This window comes from Budorcas taxicolor, chromosome 20, assembly GCF_023091745.1.
Source record: "Budorcas taxicolor isolate Tak-1 chromosome 20, Takin1.1, whole genome shotgun sequence".
Taxonomy (NCBI): Eukaryota; Metazoa; Chordata; class Mammalia; order Artiodactyla; family Bovidae; genus Budorcas; species Budorcas taxicolor.
The window spans coordinates 27,758,777-27,783,722 of record NC_068929.1 but is presented as its reverse complement, the minus strand read 5'-3'; the positions used below and the strand labels follow the sequence as shown (position 1 = coordinate 27,783,722).

The window sequence follows — 24,946 nt, the reverse complement described above, 5'->3', positions numbered from 1 at the left end:
TAGTATTACCTTTCTTATGATTATGTAAATTATAGTTATTATTACTGTTTCCCATGCTCTGAAATCTAGGAAAAGAAAAATCACTGCCTGAAATAATTCCCTACATTTGAAATTTTCCCTAGAAAGAAGTAACTAGTAACCATAGCTTTGGGGAAATTATTATTTTGTTGGAAAAACTACTCCCAGAGCTTTACTATTTTGATGAAATGCATACACTTTATATATTACTTTTCAGAAAGTTTACAAGCCTAACATGTGGCACTTCTTTAATTGTATTAAAAGTTGTCAGTTTTGGAGAACACTTTGCAATATGTTCCACACACACAGTTTTTCCAGGAAGTTTTCTGTGTTCATTTGTCATTGCTATTACACACTGTCATGGATATGATAGAGAGATCATACTTCAGGAAAAAAAAATATTAGGGGCAAAAAGTAAAGGATATCTTAGATGTCATAAACTGCCAACACAGGCTCTCGAAATAAGCTGCCTCTTCGCTCTTTTTCATCAGGTCTAAATTATACTGAGATTGATAATAGACATTATAATTATATCATAAAATTTTAGGGCTCAAGATTTCCTTCTTCTAAAATCTTTAAACCAATTTCATTCACATTATACTATATATAACAGAAAAGGAAGGTTGTCATTATATACCCTGGTCTACAACCCTTTTTTCCCTAATATTTAAAATTTTATAATTTATGATGTTCTTCCTTTTTTGTATATGCCCTCCTCACCATGACTCTGGGCTGTAGAGCAGTACCTAAAGTGAGTCAGACATGTCTGTAGACAATGTACCTAGTCTGACCATCCCCATCTCCTTTCTTGCTGGACGGTACAGGCAGATGGGCAGCGAATGGGCGGGCAGGGCTGAACCGGCAGGTAGGCCTATGATGACAGTGTTCACAGGGAGACTTCAAAGCTGATAGTGACAATCTATGCCTCCTCCCCTGAATACAGAGACTTCTTGCATGTGGTAAAGTACCCTGATGAAGGAGTATCTGGCGGTGAGGTGGGGTGGGGGGTTGTTACAGGCTGCATTAACTCTGTTAAATCCCTCCAGTATCCACTTCCAGGTCCCTGCTAGATAGAAGTTTCTACAAATGAACTTCTAAGACTTGACTCAACCTGTCAAAGGTCAGGTGTTCCTAGGAACAGGAAGAGTAATTTTAAAAAGCAATTTATCTATATCAAAACATTTAGATTTGCTAGATCAGTGTCATATAATGTTCTTTAACACCCAAAGAGAGGGATGCTTTTTACACAACAACCTAGAACATATATGTGTATTTGTATGTGTGTGTTTAAAATGAAGCAAAAGTTTCATATAACAATCCTGCCCTTGCTACACACAGTGCATTCTGATGCTACCTGTTCTATTTGATTTTATTTAATTTGTTTTTAAAACGTTGGTCCTGTTCCACTCAATTAATTTCACAGACTATGAACAGTTTGCAACCTGGAGTTTTAAAACACTGAACCAGATCATTCACATTGTGGATAGCAGAGTGGACTCTGCTGAGACCACCTGGGCTTAAAGCTCACTCTCTTACTAACTATATGACAGTGGTCAAGTAATTTAACCTTTCTGCGCCCAGATCTACTGCAATCCTCATTCTACATCAAGGACTATGAGAGCAATGAATGAGAAGTCACATGTGATGCTTCTAGAATGGAGCCTGGCAGGGGCTCAATAAATGCTGGCCCACTTCCCCATCTCCTCTGAAGCCTAGTGGAATGAAATGGTCTAGCATAGGGGGTCCTTATGCCCAGCAGTCAGCTCTTACCGTGGAACCTGACGGCGGACCACTCTCCTCCCTCCATCTGCTCTGGTCACTCTGAGCTTCTCATGTCCTCAAACACTCCAAACCTGCTACAGACTCACAACTTCTGCTGTAGCTGAATCCTTTTCTGGGAATGCTTGTGCTCCTAACATTCATACGGTTCCTCTCTCCCCTACCTGAGCCCACTCACCCTGGCCTTTATTCAGAAAAAGTAGGCTTAAGACTGCCTTTCCTTAGGGAGTCCTGTGTGCAAATCAGTACTTGGCTGGCATCTGGGAACTCCGTTATTAAACAGTTTCCTGTACTGATACAGACCTTTTCCTAAAATAATAAGAGTGTGTATCTAAACAGCACAAACAATGTAATTTGTGCTGGGCCCCTGCTTTCCTCCTGGGAATCTGGGACTTGGTACATACTAGGTAGAGGGCGCCTGTTTATTGAGCTCCAGCCCCCAGTAAACATCTTGGGTACTTAGGTCTAATGATCTTCCCTGGTAGACACCACTTCCTGCACATCATCACAATTTGCTGCCAGAAGAATTGAGTGCATCCTGTGTGACTTCACTGAGAGAGGACTCTTATAGCCTGACCTCCCTTCCTCTGGACTTCACCCCATGTGCCTTTTCCCCGAGCAGATTTTGCTTCATATCTCTCACTGAAATAAATCTTAGCCATGATTTGACTCTATGCTGAGTTCTATGAGTCCTTGCTAACCGCTAACCAACAAACCAGTAGAGGGCTTGGGAACCCCTGACACACAGGGCTCTGCTCAAATGTCCCTTCCTTGATAAGACCTTCCCTCACCATGCTCTCTGCAAGGTCGTCATTCTCTGACCCCATGGCTCTCTGTCCCCGTAAGTGCTCTGCAGAAAAATACCACAGTTCATCACTGTTTATCACATACCATCAAGGTCTTCTCCAATCAACAGAAACTCCATGGAGCACTTAGAGAGTCAAAATTTATTGCCCTTATTACTTGTCAGGGACTGTGCCAGACAGTGAGGCCACCACAGGAAAGGGAGAGCAAATTCCCTTCCCAATGGAGCTTACGTTTATGGGAGGAGACAATCAATATTTGTTTACTACAAAGGAGAATAAGGCAGGGTCAAGGGACAGAGGACGGCACACTGCTCCTTCAGCTGGGAAGGTCATCAGGGAAGCATCTATGAGAGGAGCATGCCTAGAAGGCTGGGTGACCAGGGTCCAGCTAGGCTTCCAGAGCAGGCAACAAACCCATGCTTAAGGAGTCCTGGCACTATTAATATGTTCTGCACCAGATGACTGGTAATCAGTGAAATCTAGAAAGCCTCTATTCACAATCATCACAATTTAAACAACAAAAAAATCATTTTTTTTTTTTTTGCAAATAAGCCTGAACACCTTGATATGGAAAGATTTTCACTGATAGAGCCCCTTGACCACCATCTACAACTGAAGAAACAAATTCTTGAGATTTCTTCCATTTTAAAATAATCAAGCAAATCCTACCAAAACTATTTCTACATGTATACATGACTAGTTAATATGTCCTACCGTCGTACCTAGTCACCTCCAGATTTTAGACACACTGACTTTAAAACCAAAACTATTCATATGTTTCCCAGTCAGAGAAAAGGTTCCCCCAGTCTAGCCTGGAATGATTCCATCCAACAGAAAATGGAAGCTCAATAGCCCCTTCATCCATCTAAGTGTAGCTTTACCCAGAGAGTGTCAAACGATGTTTACAGTCATAAAAACCACAAGATGTTAGAACTGGGCGGGCCTGCGAGATGATCAAGGAAAGCATACACACGCATAGACGCTCACACACCCCACCCTGCAACATGCTTATGGCTTTGCTATTGAGGAAGGTGAGGCCCAGAGACTGTTCAGTCGCTAAGTTGTGTCCAACTCTCTGCAACACCATGGACTGCAGCACACCAGGCTCCTCTGTCCTTCTCTATTTCCCAGAGTTTGCTTAAATTCATGTCTGTTGAGTTGGTGATGCTATCTAACCATCTCATTCTCTGCTGACCCCTTCTCCTTTTGCCTTCTATCTTTCCCAGCATCAGGGTCTTTTCCAATGAGTCAGCTCTTCACATCAGGTGGCCAAAGTATTGAAATTTCAGCAGCAGTCCTTCCGATGAATATTCAGGGTTGATTTCCTTTAGGATTGACTGGTTTGATCTCCTTGCTGTCCAAGGGACTTTCAAGAGTCTTCTCCAGCACCACAGTTTGAAAGCATCAATTCTTTGAAAGCTCAGCTGAGGCCCAGGGAAATTTTGCTTAAATTGGGCAGTTTACAAGCTTTTAACTCTGGTCTCCTAACTTTAATCCAGAACTTTCATGGCAGAAATGAGTTTCTTACTAGATAAATAAAAAATAAGTTCAGAAAGAGCCAGTGTCAAATGACTACACAACTCAAAACTGGGAAGTTGCATCTTTTCTGGCCTGGATCCAAGCTATTGAGGGGGACAGGCAGGAGTAAAGGCAATGGGCCCTGCTCCCAGCTACTATTATTATTTTTTTATTATTATTGAGAAAAACACTGGATTCAGGGATGGGGCAAGAGGTCTGGGCAGACTACTTGAGCAAGCAAGGTTCCCGGCAGACTATATTTTCCTAATTTTAAGAGAAGACAAAGTCTAGGGTACACTTTTTTTCTCCTCACAACTTAATGTTCTGAACATCTTAAATTGACAAGTACATTTAAATATAGTAAAGCAATTATTAAGTTGATGGTGCCTCTTACAATTGATGGTACCTCAGAACTGAACACCAAGCCCACAGCAGGGCTTCAGTTCCTTTCCATAAGGAAGCCTGAGAGTTCACTACCTAATTCCTTGGTCCTCCTCTCTCTCTCAGGCAACTCTAGCTCTTCTCTTTCTAGAGCCTCGGTCCCTCCCTTATATCTTTCTCACCCCTCAGTTCAGCATCACTCAGCAAAGTGCTCAGATCCTCTGCCGAGGCTCCTGAGCACACGGAGGTGTCAATATGCCTGCTTCAGACCTATTCCTGTAAGTCCACTTTAGTAGGAGCAAGAGGAAGAAAAGCTCTGGAGATTTTTCTTCACTAGTAAGACAGCCCTTGATCACACAGACACATTGGGAGAGCTTGAGTCAGTCATGGGTAAGAGGGGAAGTGGCAGAGCACAGTGGTTAGACAGTCAGGCTTGGGCACACTCGGCTTCAAGTCCACACCTTCCCTTGAGACTGCTCAGAGCCCCAGCACTCCCATCTATAACAAGGGTATTAATCACAGCAGTTCTTTTGTAGGGCTGTGAAGATGACACCAGCATGGAAGATGGACAGTACTCTACTCAGTAATAAATGTAAACTTTTATAACTGTGTTTAATAATGATTGACTCCTACAGTTCACCACACTAGCCCACAGCCTACTTCTTAGATCATTTTGCTGAGAGTGGGTCAACAGGTACTAAAATTAGTCTGGAGAGAGGGAGAAAGGAAGCTGAAAACAGAGGGGGAGGCCCACACGGTTGACCGGTTGGAATACACTATCCCCAGGTACCTGGGCAATGACAGGGAAGTCAACTAAAAGATAAAGGAATGGGTTCCAAAGATTTAAAAACACCATCATCAATTTTTCACTTAAAATGTAGAGGCTGCATAACAAACAAGCTGTAATAGAATTAAAAGCACTAAAAAGCCTATTCCCAGATCCAATTATTGTGAGCAAATAAAAACATAAAAACTCCAGTGATTTTTAACAATGCAAAATTTTCTATTTAGATTAGCCCCTGGTGGGTTCCTGGGTATGCCAGCATAATCATCCAGCTGGTGCTGGAGTGTCTTATAAATCAAGGTCAAAGGCTTCTTGTTCCTTATTTCTTTATTGTTCTCCTTGCTTTCTTCCTGCCCCTCTGTGTCACCTACCAGGACACCACTCTCCAAAGATCCTTTTTCTCTTTGTGTCAACTACCAGCTGGATATCATGGGTATGTTGCACCAAGTTGTAGCTTGGTGGACTAGATCCTTTGTCACTTAGAAAATAACATTTTAGATGACTGGTTTAGAATAGCAGAAGCCAAAATCAACATAATGTCTTGGTATGACTAACATTTATTTAAAACCAGCTGGAATATGTCAACTATACATACATCATCATATATCTTATTAACATCAAAAATAATACAAAAGAAAATCAAGCAGGTAGCCCTGTATTATTATGATAAATTCAAAAGCATGGAGCACTCACCTGGAGGATTTTATTGGCTGTTATTACTGGAGCCTCATCGTTTACTGATTCAACAGTCACAAAAAGAGTTTGGGGCAAACTCTGTTTTCCAAGCTCTGAGCTATTTGCAAAGATGATGAAGCTGTCAAGAAGTGCTTCACTACCATCATGCACATAGGAAATCAATTCATTTTCTACCTGTAACCAACAAAAAGAATCACCAAACTACTGGTTATGTAATTTAAAACTATGACAAAAATGCTCTAAGAGAAATCCTGATATTTTATATCTCTTTAAAACACAGAAGCATGTGTTCATCCCATAAAATTTGATTCTGACAATCAGAGTGCAAATTCTGATGGATGGCATAATTTTGATGAAGCAGGGCAGTATCCCAAAAGTAAGTTTAAGGATGAACAGAGTGACTGAGCAACATGGGGTAATAAAGAAAATGCTGGACTGGTTATCACAAGGCCTGAGTTCAAAGGCTATTTCAAACCCTAAAATGTGTTGTAGGTGACATAGTCTTCCCTTTCTTCCAACAGATCACCCATTAAAATTCAGACTCTGCTGGTGTATTTAGACAGGCTAATTTTTGAAGTTGTAGACAATTCAGAATGTTGGACAATTCAGAATACTGGGCTTAGGCTCTGAACTTTCCATCCACTAGTTGGATTTCTGCTCTTTGGGGACACATGGTCCAGTGCGACTATTGTGTGCATGCATGCCTGCTCAGACTCTTTAAGTTTACCCAAACTTCTCTTTTTTGAGCTGTGTATGCATTATTTCCTTAACTGCTCTTTGTATGTGAGGTTACACCTGCTACCTCCTCCTCCAGCAGAATGCAATAATTTTTTGGTGCATCTCTTAACAGCTACCAAAAAGCTCCTGAGGACAGAGTATAATGAAATATATTGTAAATAAATTATTTTATCAAGCCAGATTTCTTTCACTATAATAACCAAAATGCAAATGTTTACTTTTATCCCTGGTTGATTTCATCTTTCTAATTTTCATTCTGAAACAGTTGTCCAATGAATCAGTTATTCCTCTTGGATTTGTGATAGCCACAGATTTAATCAGAATGCCTTTCATGTCTTTAAGGCTCTGATGGAAGTACGGATCAAAACCAGACACCAGGAGAATTTTAAAGCTAGAAGGGAACTTAGCTTCAGTGAACCTGTGACCCCAAAATACAACAGCAGAGAACTTCCAAAGCCCAACAGGAGTAGTTGAACTTCCAAAAAGTCTCTGGGGTTGTGTTTGTTTTGATAAAATACAGCCAACATTCTTAACAGTTCAACTTTGTCCAGTTCTATGGCGCACTTCCTTTGAGCAAAGACTTTTGATCTCTCAGAGGTGTCTCTGACAAGAGTTGAAAAGTTCACGAACCGTCTCAAGGGAAAGTTGTAGTCACTTGAACACAGGTGCATGAAAGTTTCTTTGGAGTTCCGTGGGAAGAGAATTCCAGACCATAGGCCTAACCACATATTCCTGGAACATACTGTTTAAAGCTATTAAAAAAAAAAAAAAAGTAGAAGATGGCACTGATCAGAGGGTAGGAGAAATTCTAACCTAACATGCTTTAGGAAGATAGCATTTAAATAGACATCACCTTCTCTGTATCCTTCCTACAGAAATACATCATTTTCTCAATGGAGTGGTACTCTCTCAAATTACCATGTAAAATGCCAGTGTGCACATGCATGTGCTAAGTCACCTCAGTCGTGTCCAACTCTTTGTGACCCCTTGGACTGTAGCCTGAAGGTTCCTCTGTCCATGGAGAGTCTCCAGGCAAGAATACTGCAGCGGGTTGTCATGCTCTCCTCCAGGGGATCTTCCCAACCCAGAGATCAAACTCACAGCTCTTACATCTCCTGCATTGGCAGGTGGGCTCTTTACCAGCTGAGCCAGCTGGGAAGCCCAAAATGCCAGATAGTAGGTATTAATCTAAAGGCAAGGAGGGTTTGGTGGGAATGTATCTATTCCTAGTTCTAATGCTAGAAAAACATCTGCTGACCTTCAGGTACTTAATACACTTGTAGAAAATCTTAAAAGATTAAAAAGCGTTTGGTCCTGTCACCAGTCATGTTCAGGGAATATTAAGTTCCCCACTTCTGTTCACAGTAGGCTTTCCAGGTGGCTCAGTAGTAAATAATCCACCTGCCATTGCAGGAGACGTAAGAGACGTGACCCCTGTTTTGACCCCTCGGTCGGAAATCCTCTGGAGTAGGAAATGGCAACCCATTCCAGTATTCTTGCCTGGAAAATTCTGTGGACAGAGGAGCCTGGCGAGCTACAGTCCATGGGGTCACAAAGAATTGGACATGACTGAGCACACAGAAAACTAACAACGGTTCACATTCCCCCTCCCCCATTATTTTGAACCTCACTAGGGGTCAAAGGTGAAGTCAAAAGCCCTCCCATACTGGACCTCCCTAAATCTCACCTATGGCCCCCCACCCTTGTGTGAAGCTCCACACACTGAGCTCCTCCTGCTCCCCTCACAGAACTGTTCGCTTGCTCTTCCCTCTGCCTGAATGCTCTTCCTCCATATCCACCAAGCTCACTATCCGTCACGTCCTCCTTGAGCAGGTGTCTGCTCAAGGCTGCCTTGGGCCCCCAACCACTGTATTTGAAGCTGAGCATCAGCACACACAGACACACAAACACCACTGATGTTCCCAGCACTTCCTCTCTCTCTTTCCTGTTCTATTTTTCTCCATAGCACTAATCTTCATTCAACTATTTTATTTCTAGAAATTCACTTATTTATTTTATTTATTCTCTCTCTCTGCCTCTTTCTTTCCCCACCAGGAAAAAAGATCCATACGGGCAGGGTTTGTTGCCGGGTTAATTCACTGCTTTACACTCAATACTTAGAACTAGCATACCTGACACATAACGGACACTCAAAAATTATTCACTGAATGAATGAAGGGCAAAAATGGCCAAGACCTCTCCTTCTCTGAGTCACTGAAGGTGATAGTCACGAGTTGTGAGGTGTCACCCTAAGTGAAAATGACCATGTCTCAAACCCTGGAGACCTCAGAAGGCATAAAAGAAGGGAAAATGTAAAGGTCTTGAGAAATGGAGGATTTCCTGTCACAACAGTAAACAAAGGATGTCACAGTGATGTTCTGGTTCTCTAAATGTGAATTCCTGAGCCTTTCGGGCACTCAGGAAGAAGAATGCCCACAACCTGGCAGCCATTAGGCTGTAGCCACTCCCTACAGCGAGCTCTGAGCAACTCAGGACATGAAAGCAGGATACTGGCTCCAGATAGCTGAGGTGTATGTGAAAGGAATGATTCAAGTGAGCCCAGGCTCTTTCATTGTCCCGTAAATAGAAAAGCGCTAAATTCTTTAGATGGGTTAATCTGATTTACTTCATTAACAATAATCTTTTGATGTTCAGACTACCTGCGCTTTGTTGCAAACTTCTATATAACCTGATTCCTCCCCCCACCTCCTTGGAGCAATTCTCTCAGGGTCACTTGAGATGCTGTCTCCTGGGCTTGAAGTCCTAAAAATTTCCACCAAATAAAACACGACTCTCAGCTTTTAGATTGTGACTATTTTTTAAGTCAACAGGGTCACCTGAAGATCAGGAACGTATAATCTTGACTGTGAACAAGGCTACACAGCAACATGGACACTGTAAGGGACACACACACTTGATGCCTATTTCAACCAACCATGCTTAAATATACACTTCTCACAATACAAAGCACAGATGATAATGAATTGGTTAAGACAGAACCAAAATTTAGAGCTCAGTCTCTCACCCAGAGTACATGGGGTGAATAGAATTAAAATTCCGTTCACATGAGAGCAGGTGGTTATCTTAGGTGGTTTGTCCAGCCTTTGGGAGGGAAGCTATGATTAAGAGATGGCTGCATGGAGTCAGTGAAGAATCACCTCCCCTGGGTCCCCAGATGAGAGGCTCTGAGCTCCAAGGTCTTTTCCACCCTCAGCACTCTCCACTTCCCCCCATGGCTCTGAATACCACCTGATTGAGTCTAACCCTCTTGACATGTGCCTCAGGGATCTCCAAAGCTGGCCCCTAAGCACCCTCCAGCACACTCTGTCCATCTGGGAGCCTCATGAACTATTCCTTGGCCCCCAGAACACCATTCACTTCAATGCCTTCTTGTCATTGCCATATAGTCCCCTTTTGCTTGCATTTCTTTGCTTTCTCTCTCCACCTCTATTATCTCCCAGCTTTCTCTCTATCCTAGAAGTCTAGCTTAAACTTTATTCCCTCTGAGAAGCCTTCAATTAGAGTCAAATGTGACCATTCTGCACACCCACAGTATCATTGTTAAAGTGCTACATGAAAGACAAGAAGAGTACAGCTTGTATTAAAGCTCATGTGCCTAACTCCCCCACAGCAATTCTTGAAGGCAAAAAAATATGTCTACTTATCATGGAAACCTTACACAGTAACTTGAACAGAGTAAGTTTTCAGTAAATGGATTCAAGTCAGTTGATGAGGTGAAATCCTTAGAAGCAAAATGAAGCAGCAACGTGCATTCTTAGCTAACTGGACAAAGATATCCAAAGATGCTAGATAGCTGCTCATGGTTTCCATCCTGAAAACAGTGTGTTCCTAGGAGCTTATAAAGGAAATAATGGGGATCTGAAGGATACTTTGCAATATTTTTTTAAGTATGGAAATCATTCTTTTATTCATGGTAAGAAAGCAAACTACCACAGTAATAACACTCTAATAACTCACTGAGGATATTTAAGCAATGACTAGATGATCTCTCTATGGAGTTATCATGGAAGGGCTTCTCTATCTGCTGGGAGGTTAGACCAGATATCTTCTAAGGCCCCATCTCTTCCCAAAGTCTGTGAATCCAAGTGATAAATAGCCAATTTTTTTCTTATCCAACAACTCCAAATCCAAATATATTAATTGAGAGTTATTACCTGTTTCCTGGTAAATTTCATCAGCTTTACTCTTGGAAAATGAGAATTTTCAACATAACCATGTTTCGGTGGTTTAAGTAGAACAAATTCACAGTCAAGTCCCTCAAAATGCTTGCTTGGAATTCTGAAATAGTCTTCTGGAAGTGCCTTGGAGCCACCTTCCTGGACTGTGAAATTTTGTACTGCCAGAGGAATACGTTTAGGGACAATATCCACCAGGATTTCAAGTCTGCTCACAGCTTGGAAGCCACTCATAACATCCAGTATAAAATGGTCCTGTTGTTGGTCAGGCATTGTCTGTACATAATGGATGTAACCATCATCAACATCCTGCTGCGTAAACATCAAAGGGAACTTCTCCTCTGTACTCACGCTACCCTCCTCCAGTAAAGTCCTTCGAAGGTATCCATGCACTGGCGGAGTTCTAACAATGAACACTGCCTCTGAAGGAACAGGGTCTTCGTGCACAGCCTTGAGTGCACATTAACAACACAGAGACACAAAAAGAAAAACATTAATCTATGGAAGAGTCAAGACCCTTGATGAACCAAATTTTTTTCTATTAATGTTCACAAATGGCTTAAGTTACAATCCAGGTTAAGACACAGTTTAAGCCTGGGTCTGTTCTGGTAACCATGCTAATATTTCGAATTTCAGTCCTGATCAAAAGACAAAGCAACATTTGAACAGTTACTAATGTATTATCAAGACATCGTTCACAGTGGCAAGAAACCTAGGACTCAGAAAATAGAGCTGAAAGAAATAAAATGGTATCTAGAGAAGGAACAAAAGATAGTAGAAGAAGTAGCAGATAAAGTACTAAAATTGCAAGACTTTAAAGGAAAGTCTATTTTTAAACTAGCTCAGCTTTTTAAATATACATTTAATTTACTGATTCAGCAAAATTCATCTCAAAACTTTCTGTGACAGATTTAGAGTCCATAGATTTAGAGTCTATGTACACCCCCTTGTGGTGAAACAAATTCTCTAAGATCCTGAAAAATAATGGAGAAAAAAGCTGGTGGGCTCCATATTCTCTTGGTCAAAACTCATTATTCAGTAAATTGCTCTGACTTGAATTCATTTCTGCTGCTGCTACTTTTCAGTTGCTCAGTCATGTCCAACTCTTTGCAACCCCATGGACTGTAGCCACCAGGCTCCTCTGTCCACGGGATTCTCCAGGTAAGAATATTGGCGTGGGTTGCCATGCCCTCCTCCAGGGGATCTTCTTGACCCAGGGATCGAACCCAGGTCTCCTGTACTGCAGGCAGATTCTTTACCACTGACCCACCAGAGAAGTCCAAATTCATTTCTACTTAATGTTATTGGCTGTATTTAGCAAGCAGGCAAACTCGTTTGCAGTCCTGAGGGTAGATTCAGAATAGCTTGCATTTGTGGCCAATTTTCATAAATCAGTTTACATACCCTGCACAGATTACTCATTCTCCCCTAACTCTGATCAGCAGGGCTGTGCTGCTAGAGGCTCTCAAGTCGGAGCCTCAGGAAACCAGGCGGCTTCTGGTGTGAAGTCTCACCCTTGGCATTCCCTAGGGCTGGGCCAATTTATCCATCAATTTCAAGAAACTACACAAGGCCACATTCAGAGCTAAAGAAATAAACTGTGTAATATAGTATCCTCGTCTGTTTTAGGAATCCTTTTTATGTCTGTTAAATTACACATTTATACCCTGCTTCACCACATTACAAATGTAACTCAGATCAAATGAAATATTGGCAGTGTTGGCATGAGAAATGAAAAGAGTAATGACCTCTTCATTGACTATAATATATACATTCCCTCCTCCTTCGCAGGTTATTCTACATTATAAACATATATGCATACTCGTGTGATCATATGCACACAGCTTTAAAGTGAAGGGAATTTAGGATTCGTTATATTCCATTTCCAATAGAACAATTAGCAGTATCAAAATCATGGAACCGTCTGGCTTTTCTTCTCAAAGGCATCTGCATTTTTAAAAAGTCATTCCAAATACCAGGAGAGAAATCAGCATAAAAATAGCTCTCAGGAGCAAACAAAGAGATCATTTGTCCCTGTGGTTCCAGAGAGGGAGAATGCTAGGAGCTGGGACCAGCACTTACCTGAAGCCTTCCTCTACTCAGTTTTACTGGTTTTCCTTCTTCAGCCATAAGGGTCTTGCTGTGCAGAATTTGCGTGTGATGTTGGTGGCTTTCTGAGTCCACCTGCACGTAGACTCCCACATATAAATGTATATCTTTAACTCGCACTGTTAGGTTGAACATATCGAAGCTGCCACTGCCATCATGCCTGTAAATCACATGCCCTTGCTTCAAGTCATGCATGGAAAATGAGCCAGGCGCTGAGCTGCTGACCAGCACTCTGCCGTGCTTTGGGGGCTGAACAATATGGAATTCGACTTCGTGGTCTGTTCTGACATCTTGGTTTGTGGTGACACTGAGGTTGGCTGTTGTGAGGCTGCTGTCTTTTCCTCTCTGTACGAGCAGCCCCGTGTTGTTGACCACACGGACGTAGGGATCTGACACGCTGACCTCAAGGAGGGATGATGTGTAGTGGACACCATCCGTCACGAACAACACAAAGCGGGCCGAGTCTGCGCCCTGGTGCCTGAAGAGCACGCGTCCTTCCCGCAGGTCCTCTTGCCTGAACTGGTAGAGTTTTTGCGTCGGGTCACTGGCTTGCACCAAGTCCCCGTTCGGGATGCCCCGCCGGATGTAGAGCAACTGCCCGTCGTCAAAATCTGAATCAGGGTCATGGTAGCAGAGATCTGAGAGGGTCAACAAGCGCTGGCCGTTCCGCACAACCTGAAAGACCTTATCCACCACGCGCACTGGTTTCTCGTCATTCTTTAACTCCACAGAAACGGTGACTTTGATTTCTGTAGACAGATGCTCCGTGTCAAGATCCCTGAACGCTCCCTCTTGGTCTGGTCCTGCGGTGGAGGCCACGAGGAGGAATTCGTCACTCTGGGTCTCAGAGTCATCGTGCTCATATATCAGCCGCTCACCCAGGATGTCTTGATCCGTGAAGGTAGTAATGTTGTCCTGATTTCCAGGAAAATCTGAAAAGCGAATCAGTTTCAGCTTCCCGTGTTGCGGACTCTTGGTGACTGTATATTGGAAAGTCCGATTGTCTAAGGTTTGAGCAAATAATTCCGGCTTTGTGATTAATTTCCCTTCTCCCTCTTTTACAAGTAATCCTCTGTTCATTACAATAATGTGCCTCCTCTCTGCTTTAAAGTTGATTCTGAAAGTATAATCTTTTGATTCTATGTGTTTTGCAACCATCAAGAACCTGAAAATATCTTGTGAATGTTCCCTGGGCCTCTCCTGTGGCTCATAACTTATCTTACCATCTGTAATGTTTTGTTGGCTGAAGACTGAGTTTGTCTGTAGAACTTCTGTGCCAAATAACAGTTTTCCTTTCTTAGGGGGGCTCAGTAACTTAAAATGCAGTTCCCTCTCAGCTACTTCCACCCCCTCTGTCACGGCCTGTAAGTGATCAGAATTCAATACATGCCTGTTGATTTTACTGATCTCAAGGGCAACATTTTTCAGAAGGGTAAACTTTAGCCACTGTATCGTAATAGGAAACACCAGCTCTTCGCTGCTTTTTCCTTCTATGTCAACTTTAAATTTAAAGTGATCCGTAACATTTTCTAGTTGCAAATCTTTGAATGTAGTACAGTACCGGATCTGACTCCGATCAACCGAACGCTGAGAAAAGGTACTGATTTGTTTCCACTCGCCACCTGGCCCTTGCTGCTGAATTTGGCCAAAGCGAGGTGGATAAGTGATAACATAACGGGTGTCCACCTCAGGGCGTTCACCATTAACCTCCACCGACAAGTTGCTCTGTGTAATCAGAACCGAACCACCCTGCTGTACGGCCACACCGGTCCGATTGGCCACTGCCAAGTCCCAAGGAATAGCCATGACCCGCAACACCACTGTACTGCTAACCAGTTCTCCATCATTTGCTCTCAGAAGGATCCGGGAGTTTGGATGGCCCCTGTGCACATAGAAAATATTGCCATCTCTTAAATCCCCATATGAGAAACCACTAATGGCTCTCCCGGGAACATTGATGTTTTCTAAAAACCCAGCATCTGAATTGAAGTTGCCAAGCACTGAGACACTAAGACTCAAGGAATCTGTGTCTGGGTCTGAAACATGTATGATATTTGGAGTCAGTCGTTTCTTAGAATTCTCAAACACGAGAAGCAAGTTTCCTTCAGGGAGCTTAAGGTTTGGGGGATCATTTACTGGAACGACAACAATGTTAAACACATAAGAAACATGTCCTTGCAGATGCAGTGGCACTTCCCTCTTGCTGTTGGAAGAGACTGAAAATGTGAAATAATCCCTAGGTTCTTCTGAACCGTCATGGACATACCAAACATTCCCTTGCTCCAAATCCAACAGAGTGAAAACTTTTTCCGGTCCTTGCTCGGGGGAAACAGCTAATCGAAGGAACCCATAAACAGGCATCTCCTTTATTTTAAAGAGTATCTGAGACTGATGGATACCCAAATCCTTCAGCTCCATATCCACCTTCATATGCCTTTGTTCCAGTAAGGCTTGCCCACCTTCTTGGACCTCCAAGTTATTCAGGACCAAGAAATAGCTACTCACATCTTGAAGACTAGGCTTGCCCGCCTCAGAGTCGGCAGTGGAAACGGAAACTTCTGCCAGCAGCAGTTTCTCCAAGGTTGTTGCGAAAGGGTTTTCATTATCACTGCCCTTCGTTTTACACCCAGCAGATATATCTTTGGAAACAAAGGCATCCTTTAATGCTTTCTTTTCTGAGTTGGCTTCCAAGCCTCTTAAGCACCCTTTAAAAGAGATTCCTCCAGCAGATTTCCCAGACACAGAGGCAAGTCCTAACCTCCTAACTTCTTCTCCCTTGTGTCTATCAAGACCTCCCACGAAGAGAGGGCCTGCAGATACAAACAGTTTGCTCTGCAAAGGCAGGTTTGTCCTTACTCTTTGTTCATCCACCATCAGGCCCAAGTATCTTTCAGTGAATCTGAGTTGAATATCGTGCCACTGGTTGTCACTAACTGAGCTGAAAGAAGAGAGCTGAGTATCACTCCTATTCCTTCCTACATGAGCCTTCAAAAAACCTTTAACTATTTCCAAAGCGACAAAATCTCCTTCCCTACCTGACTGAAATAAAAGCAAGGCTTGTTGAGTTCCAGTCTGCAAAGCAAATTCCAACAGCCCATCCCGTTGGACCTTCCACTCTGGGAAGGTGACATAGGATCTGGAGCTAAAGAAATTGATGGCTTCATCCTCCCCTGCAAAAAATTCATCACTGCATCCTAGTGACACCTCATAAACTTTCTTAAAACCAGGGTAAGATCTAAGAGAGGAAAGGATCTCCCTCTGGTTAAACACCACATCCTCCATACAGCCACGGAAATTGGGGAGCTGTCCATCAAGATATGAGACATCAAGTCCATCGTGGCCCGCGATGTAGATTCCATGCTGAAAGTGCAAATTGTGCATCCCACCAGTGATCCGGCCAGTCATCTCATAGTGTTTGTCAATAACGAGAGAGACATGATCCTTAACACAGCACATTTCCACTAAATGCCAAGCCAAGTCATCCACACGAAGTCTTTGCTCAGAAAGAAGCACCGGTTCACCTGTCCCCAAATTCACTCTCACCTGAAAGACAAAGAATCATAATTAAGCAATCTCATCTCATAGTGTTTTATTGAGAAAATATGGCCATTCACAAAGATAAAGAGAAACCTGGACATGGAAACCCCTTCCCACACTTATGGACTACATATTGAAATTAAAATGTTTTGCATTGGAATATTTAAGACATGCTCATAACATTGGGAGAAGATCTCAACCCTTACATGTGGCATCTGATTTTATTCTAGTGAAATAGCAATAATCATGTGTTTTGTTCTCTTTCTCTCACTGTTTTTCCCTCCAGTAATTGAATCATTGTACATTTTTAAAGATTAAAAAAAATCTTACCCGTAAGTTTCCTGATAGAAGTTCAATTATACAGTAGTCATTTTCCCCAGCTGCAAGAAAAAGTAATCCCTGTGGTTTGCTGGTTTGAAATTTTAATTGAAGAGTTAGCTCAGAGGAAACGTCTATGATATTGAGCCTCACGTAGCTTTCACCATAAAAAGAAGCTGTAGGAAAAAAAGAAGTCAGTAAACTTATTACACAATGACTGTTACACTTATATTGTCACCTCCCTGCAGGAGAGACCATGCTGAAGACAGCTGCCTTACCCAAGGCCACACCTTGCTTCCTGGGATAGCCCACAGATCTGTCGTGGGGGTATAAACACTGTGTTCTCTTACTCCAACTCAGGACACTTCTGATGGATCAGTCCCTCTTCAGAACTCTTAAGAGGGCCAAGGCTTCTACTGAAACTGAATTGCAAATCTGCTTCTCTATATACCCAATTCTGCTTCTTTCCCTTCTAAAGGGGCTAATCCCAAGTCGCTGATGGTGAACTGGTGTTGTAGTGAAAGGGAACACATTAGCCAGCTCTGAAATATCAACCTATGAGAAATATAGGGCAAGTAATAGCAATGAGAACAATGGAATTGCATGTCTATTGATAAGTTTGAATGAAGCTTTGGAAAAGATAAGGAAAAACTAGGAGAGATTAGCTGACAATTACAAGGCAGGTGTGAAAGCCAAAGGGCTTCCCTTGTAGCATATAAAATCTTTCTCATCTCCTACAGCAGGTGGGCAGGGGAAGTTGAGACTCTCACCCAGAAAATGGCTTTGTCAGCTTCAAACAAAGTTCAAGTTCCAGTCATGTCAGGCTGCCTCTGACAAGTCCAAGGCTTTGTTTGGGAAAGAATGGAAACTTGACTTATGGGATGGGGACATCTCATAAGTCATCTTATGGGATGGGGTATTGATGCTCAAATACCCTGTGTCCCTAGATCCCTCTGAACGCTCTGATCCTGAAGACCCATTCCCTGATTAAAGTGATCCTCCCTTTGCTGAAAGAGGATGCAGAAACCTCTCCCCACAAATAACATGTAACCCCTGAAGACACACCCCCATCTCTCCTCCTGACCACTAGACCCAAAAGCCTAAGTCACAACATAACTCTAGTATGGAGACATGACTAGACCCTACAGGAGCTGCAGGACGTATCCAGAAGGTAGTGCCAGCAGGAAATGCACATGGGACTAAGGATACCTAATCAAGGGGGCAGGAACATAAAGTTAAATAGGGAGACTTTATAATACTTCTGGGGGCACATCCCCAGGGATGCAGGATGTAGCCTGCTGGCACAGATGGCTGTAAATGATGTGGACTCACAGCTAAGGTAGATCCTAGAAGCACAGAAAGTGCAATGACTCAGTTTGAGACGCACATGGCAGAATTGCCATGACGGATGGACGGTGGAAGCAGAGATTTGAGGGACAGAAGTGGGACATCCAGAACTGAGCATGGACAGGACCAGAAGTCATGAGCAAGCCACATGACATGGTGGCCTGGAACTTCACGTCATCACCTTTCTTGTGTCAGCACCTTTTCCTCAGCTTGTGAGTCTGGTTGCCTAATAAGGGAGAAACCCCTTACTGCCAGCTGATGGAAGGACCAAACACCTAAGCCTGGTTCACGGCTGAGTCAGCATCATCACATGCACGCAGACTGGAAATGGATCCCAACTGCATTGCAGCTGCTCTTAGGCGAGGCCATGAAACCACCAGTGAGGGAAAATTCTCCCCAAGGTAAAACTATGGGTAGTACATCTAATCATTTGGTTTATATGGAGCCAGAAGCGGCTTGAGGTTAGAAGACTGATAGGTAGTAGTAAACAGCCTGGCCAGATGGGCTTCCTGAGTAACCCAGGCTGCAATGCCTGCTTCTCCTCTTTGTTCCTACAACATTGTGCATTTCTTTATCCTAGCATTTGCCTGGGGGATTAAAATTACTTGTTTATTCATCTATCTCCTGCACCAGTCCATGAGTTTCCTATGATGAGGGACTCCATCGTTTTTGCCTTCCTCTCTCCAATACCTAGCACAGTACCTGGCGCCCAGGTGGCATAATAGATTTTTGGTACCCCATTTAGATCTCTTTTAACAGGTTGATACCTCCATCCCCCAGCTGATGACCTCTGTTATCCAGAAATTTCAGTAAAATCATACCCTCTGTCCTGGAGGGTGACCTCTAGCCAGTGACTGATTGAAAGAGGTGTTCTGCTCTTCATATTCCGAGCTGAGATGAGACCCCCATCTTTGCTTGGTTTCTTTTCCTGCCCTCTCTGCTTCCATCACTTCCTTAAAGTTCTCTCCTGGTAGCACTCACTCAATTATTTACTCCCACAAGAATCCTTTCCTAAGCCTCTCTCTCTAGGGAATCCAATCCAAGGTAGGCAGGTATCAGGCAATCATTTATTGAACCAAACTGAACTGAACAATAAACCTTCATTTTATAGTTGAGTCAAGTCAGGCCTAAAGAAGCTTACGGACTTAGGTAAAGTCAAAGTTAATTTGAAGCAGAGCTAAGACAAAACCTAAGCATAACCAACCACCAAGCCAGTGTTTTTTGTTTGGTTTTTTTCACCAAGATACAAAGTTGATACAGAGATGAACACGATCTCTTTCAGACTTCCTCAGATATGCAGAAGCATCCTTTTTCCTCATTAAAAACAGCCATTAATAATTAAATTCAATAAAACTAGAATATAGAGACACAGTCATAAAGTTGAAAAAAGCAATTACAAATCCACTAGCTTATCCTTCTGGCTCTCCCGTTACTGAAACCCCCCACTCCGATTTTTGACAGACTTAGAGGGTGTATTGTTAAGTTTTCAAAACCAGGAAATGTTTTCTAAATCATAAAATCTACTGCTGAGAATGACTAAGTAACCTTAATAAACAACATCCCTATATTTTCCCATGTTTCACCTCTGGCACTGAATCAATCCCAGTCTCAGCTGGTGGCTAGAAATTTCCATTGCCTCAGGGGAAAAACAAGGAAGCAGGTTTAAAACTTCTGGCCTGACAGCCTGAAACCCCATACTTCCAAGTCAACCTTAACTTTTGTGGTCCCTAGTAAGTGCCTCAAAATCAGAATAAAAAGCAAGTAGAAGCACAAGTAAAACTGGTTTCTAGAAAAAGAAAGGCAGTCTCTACCTGCAGTGAAGGGAAAGGTATGTTTGCGTATTTTACAGGAGGGGAGCGAATCAAGTTGAACCAAAAAATCAGAGCAACTTCCTGATTTTGTGTCCTTAAATAAATGATGAAATGTCTGAATAGAAACCAAAGTTTTGCCGTGAGGTAAAATACTTTGCGTGGAAGGTTTCTGTAATTTCTCCCAGGTAGGTGACCATATGACTCATTTTACCTACTTTAGAATTGGTTTCAATTCCTTCTTTCAAACTACATCTTCCTGGATTTTTGTTTGATTTTGGTTTTACGTTCAAGTTTTTTGGCGTTTACTGTGTGCCAGGTACTATGAGGGGTTGGTTGGAGAATTAATAAGACAAAGGAACCCCCAATCTATCACAGGAGAAAATTGTTTAGAAAAAAGAGGGTATCCAAGTGATAACAGAAAGTACTAGAACAGAAGCTTGGCTTGAGCCCAGTGGGGTATGAGGGAAGGAGCAATCTATTAAGGTCTCTCCCTGGCAGATGTAAATATCCCTTCCCATGTGCATATTCTGTTCACACAGACTGTTTGGTCCTGGGAATTCAGTGGTGACTGGAAAGACTGTAAATCAAGCAATTACAGTTGCCTGATTATTAACCAGGAAATTCAGACCACAACAGAAGCACTGGGCCTTGTCAAGGAGGGTAGATGGAGGAAAGGTGTTTCAGGCAAGGCACTGGCTTCTAGGAAGAGCTGGTGAGGGGTGGAGGAAAGGAAGAGGAAAGAAAAAAAGTGGGGAGAGATAGAAGAGAGGAACCAGAAGCCCAGTGTGGCTGAGCACAGTATAAGAAGTGGGCAGCCAGGATAGAAGCTGCAGAGGCTGCAGCTGGCAGAGGCACGAGGGGTCAGGGGGCAAATACCACTGCATCCATTTGAGGCCTTCCCTGAACTTCCAGTTCAAAGTGCATGTGCACAGCCACACACACACATGCACACACGTGCATGTTTGCAAAGGTAGACACCCAGTCCCAGTACCTGACTACTCCCTTCAAGACTCTTACTTGAATCTCTGATTATCTTCTCTATTTGTTTTCTGGGTTATTATTCGGTCCCAACACCACACCACTCCAAACAGAAGGTAAGACTCTGAGGTCAGGAGCCTTTGTTGATCTTGACCATAGCTTCACCGTGCACATAGCAGTGCAGGGCACATTAGGCACTCTGTAAATGATGGCTTAGAACCCAAGCTGAAGAGTTTAGACTATCTGAAGAGGGCCATAAAGGGGTCACACAGGGACATGACATAACCAGATTGCAATTTAGAAGAGGACTCTGGCTGAAATGCAGAGAAGGGACTCAAGGGGATGGTAGGGTGGGGAGAAGCAAGCAGAGGGGAGAGGTAGGCAAGCTAAAGAGATATTTAAAAAGTAAGACTGTCAGGAGAGGGAAAGGGAGAGGCCAACGGGGCAATCCAAATTTCTGGTTGAGTAGCCAGTTATTAACTGAGGGAATCTGGGAGGGGAGCTTTAGTTTTCCTTTGTTTTGTTGTGTATATATGACAGGAAATTCTCAATAAACGTTTAGGGAGTAAATAACTGACTGATCACCTGGATCCCGACTTACAGGCGTGGGTGACTTACACAGACTTACATATTACTTCCATATTACTTACATATTAAGAAGGTTGAACCTTACTCTGCAGACAGTAAGGAAGCATTATAGTTTTCAGTTGGAAAAAGACATATCAGTTCTGTGTTTTAGGAAGATCAGTCTGGTGACTATGCAAGGGCAAAATAAGAATAGGACAGAAATTAACCAGAAAAGTATTTTAAAGAAAGATTTCAGAACTGTTTGGTTACACTGAAATTAGAATTGTCTTTTCATAATACAGTATTTTTGGTAACTTTACATCATTCCTTTTTATGTACTATGTTTCTTCCAAAATGTTCTATAGATGATATGGCATAAGTGTAGAAAATTATTTTTTTAATTAAAATAAAAAACAACAAAAGCAAACTTCTTTGCTAGAGTATTTGCATTATACAGACTCCTAAGATGAAGTCCTAAGAGAAGGGCTGAAGTTATAAAACAGCTCTTATTCATACTGTATCATTTGAGTGGAATAACTTCATTTGGAAAGGAAAGTCACATTCTACCCAACAAATGCATCCGTAAGAGCCTTGACAGTGTTTCACCATGGTATTGACGGCCCATACTTTATCAAACTGACGTTGAGTATTTATTCAAGAGATCACTAACTTTATGCACTAGCTTCCCAGGTGGCACTAGTGATAAAGAACCCACCTACCAAAATGCAGGAGATACGCTGATTCCATCAGTTAGGAAGATCCTCTAGAGGAGGGCATGGCAACCTACTTCAGTATTCTTGCCTGAAAAATCCCATGGACAGAGGAGTCTGGCAGGCTACAGTCCATAGAGTCACACAGAGTCTAATATGACTGAAGCAATTTAGCTCACATGTGCACAACTTAATCCACAGCACTCTAAGATAGATGAACTCACAAATGTGATAAAAATTAGCACAAATATCTAACACGCCCTAGGAAGCCTGACCTCCTTTATTCACTGAAAGCAAATCCCAATAGGGAAAGTTCTAACAGTCTCTCCCACAAGAGTCAGGTCCACTAACATTTAAATTAAGAAAGAAAATCAATGAGTGAATAGATATTTGCTCCACGGCTGCAGGCTGGGCAGCTGACCAGGTGTTCACTAGGCTGGGAGGGTGGGATGGGTCCCTGGCTCCACATCTCTATACTAAATGTGTTGCTGACACAGTTGGGAGGGTGGTGGAGAAGCGAGTAGTAGGCCCAAGGCCACTGTGAGGATGGAAATCTTAGGTTTCCAGGAAGAGCTGGAGCAATCCACAGCCCTGGAATCCTGGCTATTGCAGAACATGTCGCACCAGCCTCTCAACTTTCATTCATTCCCCGAACATCAGTCTCCATGCCCACTGTTCAGGTTGCAAGAGAAAACCAGCACTTGCCCTGCCCATACCCCTTCTCAATGGGGCGTTCTCTAGGCCTGCTAAAAATGGTCATAAAGATTGTGTCCCGCACAACTGCAGGGGGAGCTAATCCTGCAGACATTGTAGATTCCTATAGAAACCCCTAGAATTGAGGTAGTGGTCATCCTGGTCCCCAGCCACCTCCGGCTGAGCTGACAGCTCCTTCCTTAGTGACAGCAGAGCTTGTGTCCTATCCTGAATGCTCCACGAGTGACACTCAGACATTTCTGTGTCTGCTCCCCCACTGTCTAGGAGCTCTCTAGGCCCAGCCACAGGCTCTAGAGCGAGTGCTGGAGCCAGGCTCACTCTGCTCACGAACAGAACCTTCTCTAAAGCTCCCAGCTCCCTTGCTCTCTGATGGCATGCGCCTTATCCTGACAATCAGAATCAAATGACCCTCGGAACTCTGCTCAGTGATATGTGGCAGCCTGGATGGGAGGGGAGTTTGAGGGAGAATGGATACACACATATATATGGCTGAGTTCTTTTACTGTCCATCTGAAACTATCACAACACTGTTAATCAGCTATACTCTAACATAAAGGGCTTCCCAGGTGAGGCTAGTGGTAAAGAACCTGCCTGCCAATGCAGGAGACATAAGAGACATGGGTTCGATCTCCGGGTGGGAAGATCTCCTGGAGGAGGGCATGGCAACTCACTCCAGTATTCTTGCCTGGAGAATCCCATGAACAGAGGAGCCTGGAGGACTAGTCCATGGGACTAGGACATGACTGAAATGACTTAGCACTCATGCATACTCTACTATAAAATAAAAAGTTTAAAAACAAACAGAATTAAATAGCCCTTTATATGATCTCTCACTAATTCAGACACTCCCTCTATAAACTTCCTATTGCTGCTGTTAGGGCTTCCCTGGTGGCTCAGCTGGTAAAGAATCCGCCTGCAATTCGGGAGACCTGTATTCGATCCCTGGGTTGGGAAGATCCCCTGGAGAAGGAAAAGGCTACCCACTCCAGTATTCTGGCCTGGAGAATTCCATGGACTGTTTAGTCCATGGGGTCACAAAGAGTTAGACACGACTGAACTGCTAACAAACTGCCACTAATTTAATGGCTTAAAATGAAACACATTGATTGTGTTAAAGAGTTCTGGAGTTCACTGAGCTAAATCAAAGTGCTTGAATGCCTGCATTCTCACTGAGCTAAATCAAAGTGCTTGAATGCCTGTATTCTTTCTGGAAGCTCTGGGGGAGACTCTGTCTCGTTGCCTTGTCCAACTTCTAGAGACCATCACATATCTTGACTTGTGACCCCAGCCAGCAATGCTACCACTCTGACCTCTGCTTCTATCACACCATCTCCTTCTTTGATTTTGACCCTCCTACCCTCCTCTTGTGGCACCCCTATGATCACCTTTAGGGCCCGTTGAGATAATTCAGGATAATCTCTCCACCTTCAAAATCCCTAATTTGATATCATCTGCAAAGTCCCTTTCACTATGTAAAGTAATATAATCCATGTTGAATGAATTAAGATGTGACTATCTCAGCCAGCGTATCTGTAGCATCCCCAATCTGCTTACCAGACAAAGGTGACTTCCTACTGTGATGAGACTCCATAAGGACATAACACCCTGTGTCACATAAAGACTAAGAGCAGCATTTATCTAAGCCTTTGTCAACCATATATTGATACTTGCCATCTACCTCTACAAGGACTAAATCGGTTGCTACTGCAGCTGCTGATTTTCAACAAAACACCCTCTGCAAGGAGTTCAGGGTGGAGATTAGAAGTGAGGCATTCTGTGCTCTGAGAAAAACTTGCAGAACAGGTCCTCAGATAGTTAGATATTTTCAGGAGACGATTTTATAAGCGCATTTCTTGAGTCTCCTCACATCTAGAAAAGCACTAAAATCCTTCATGGTGACGACTGCTCCTTGTGACTAGCAAAAACCTTCTTAGAAAAC

The 24,946-nt window shown here is 43.0% G+C and overlaps 1 protein-coding gene across 1 annotated transcript in view; it reads right to left on the bottom strand.

Moving 5' to 3' along the window:
- Positions 1-24,946, bottom strand: part of LOC128065918 (chondroitin sulfate proteoglycan 4-like) — a 68,454-nt gene that overhangs the window by 41,501 nt on the left and 2,007 nt on the right. The window contains exons 2-5 of the mRNA XM_052658959.1: positions 16,893-17,056; positions 12,999-16,568; positions 10,896-11,366; positions 5,980-6,156 (exon numbers count right to left, since the gene is read on the bottom strand). Coding sequence (XP_052514919.1) covers positions 5,980-6,156; positions 10,896-11,366; positions 12,999-16,568; positions 16,893-17,056 — 4,382 coding nt within the window. The remainder of the gene's footprint in view (positions 1-5,979; positions 6,157-10,895; positions 11,367-12,998; positions 16,569-16,892; positions 17,057-24,946) is intronic.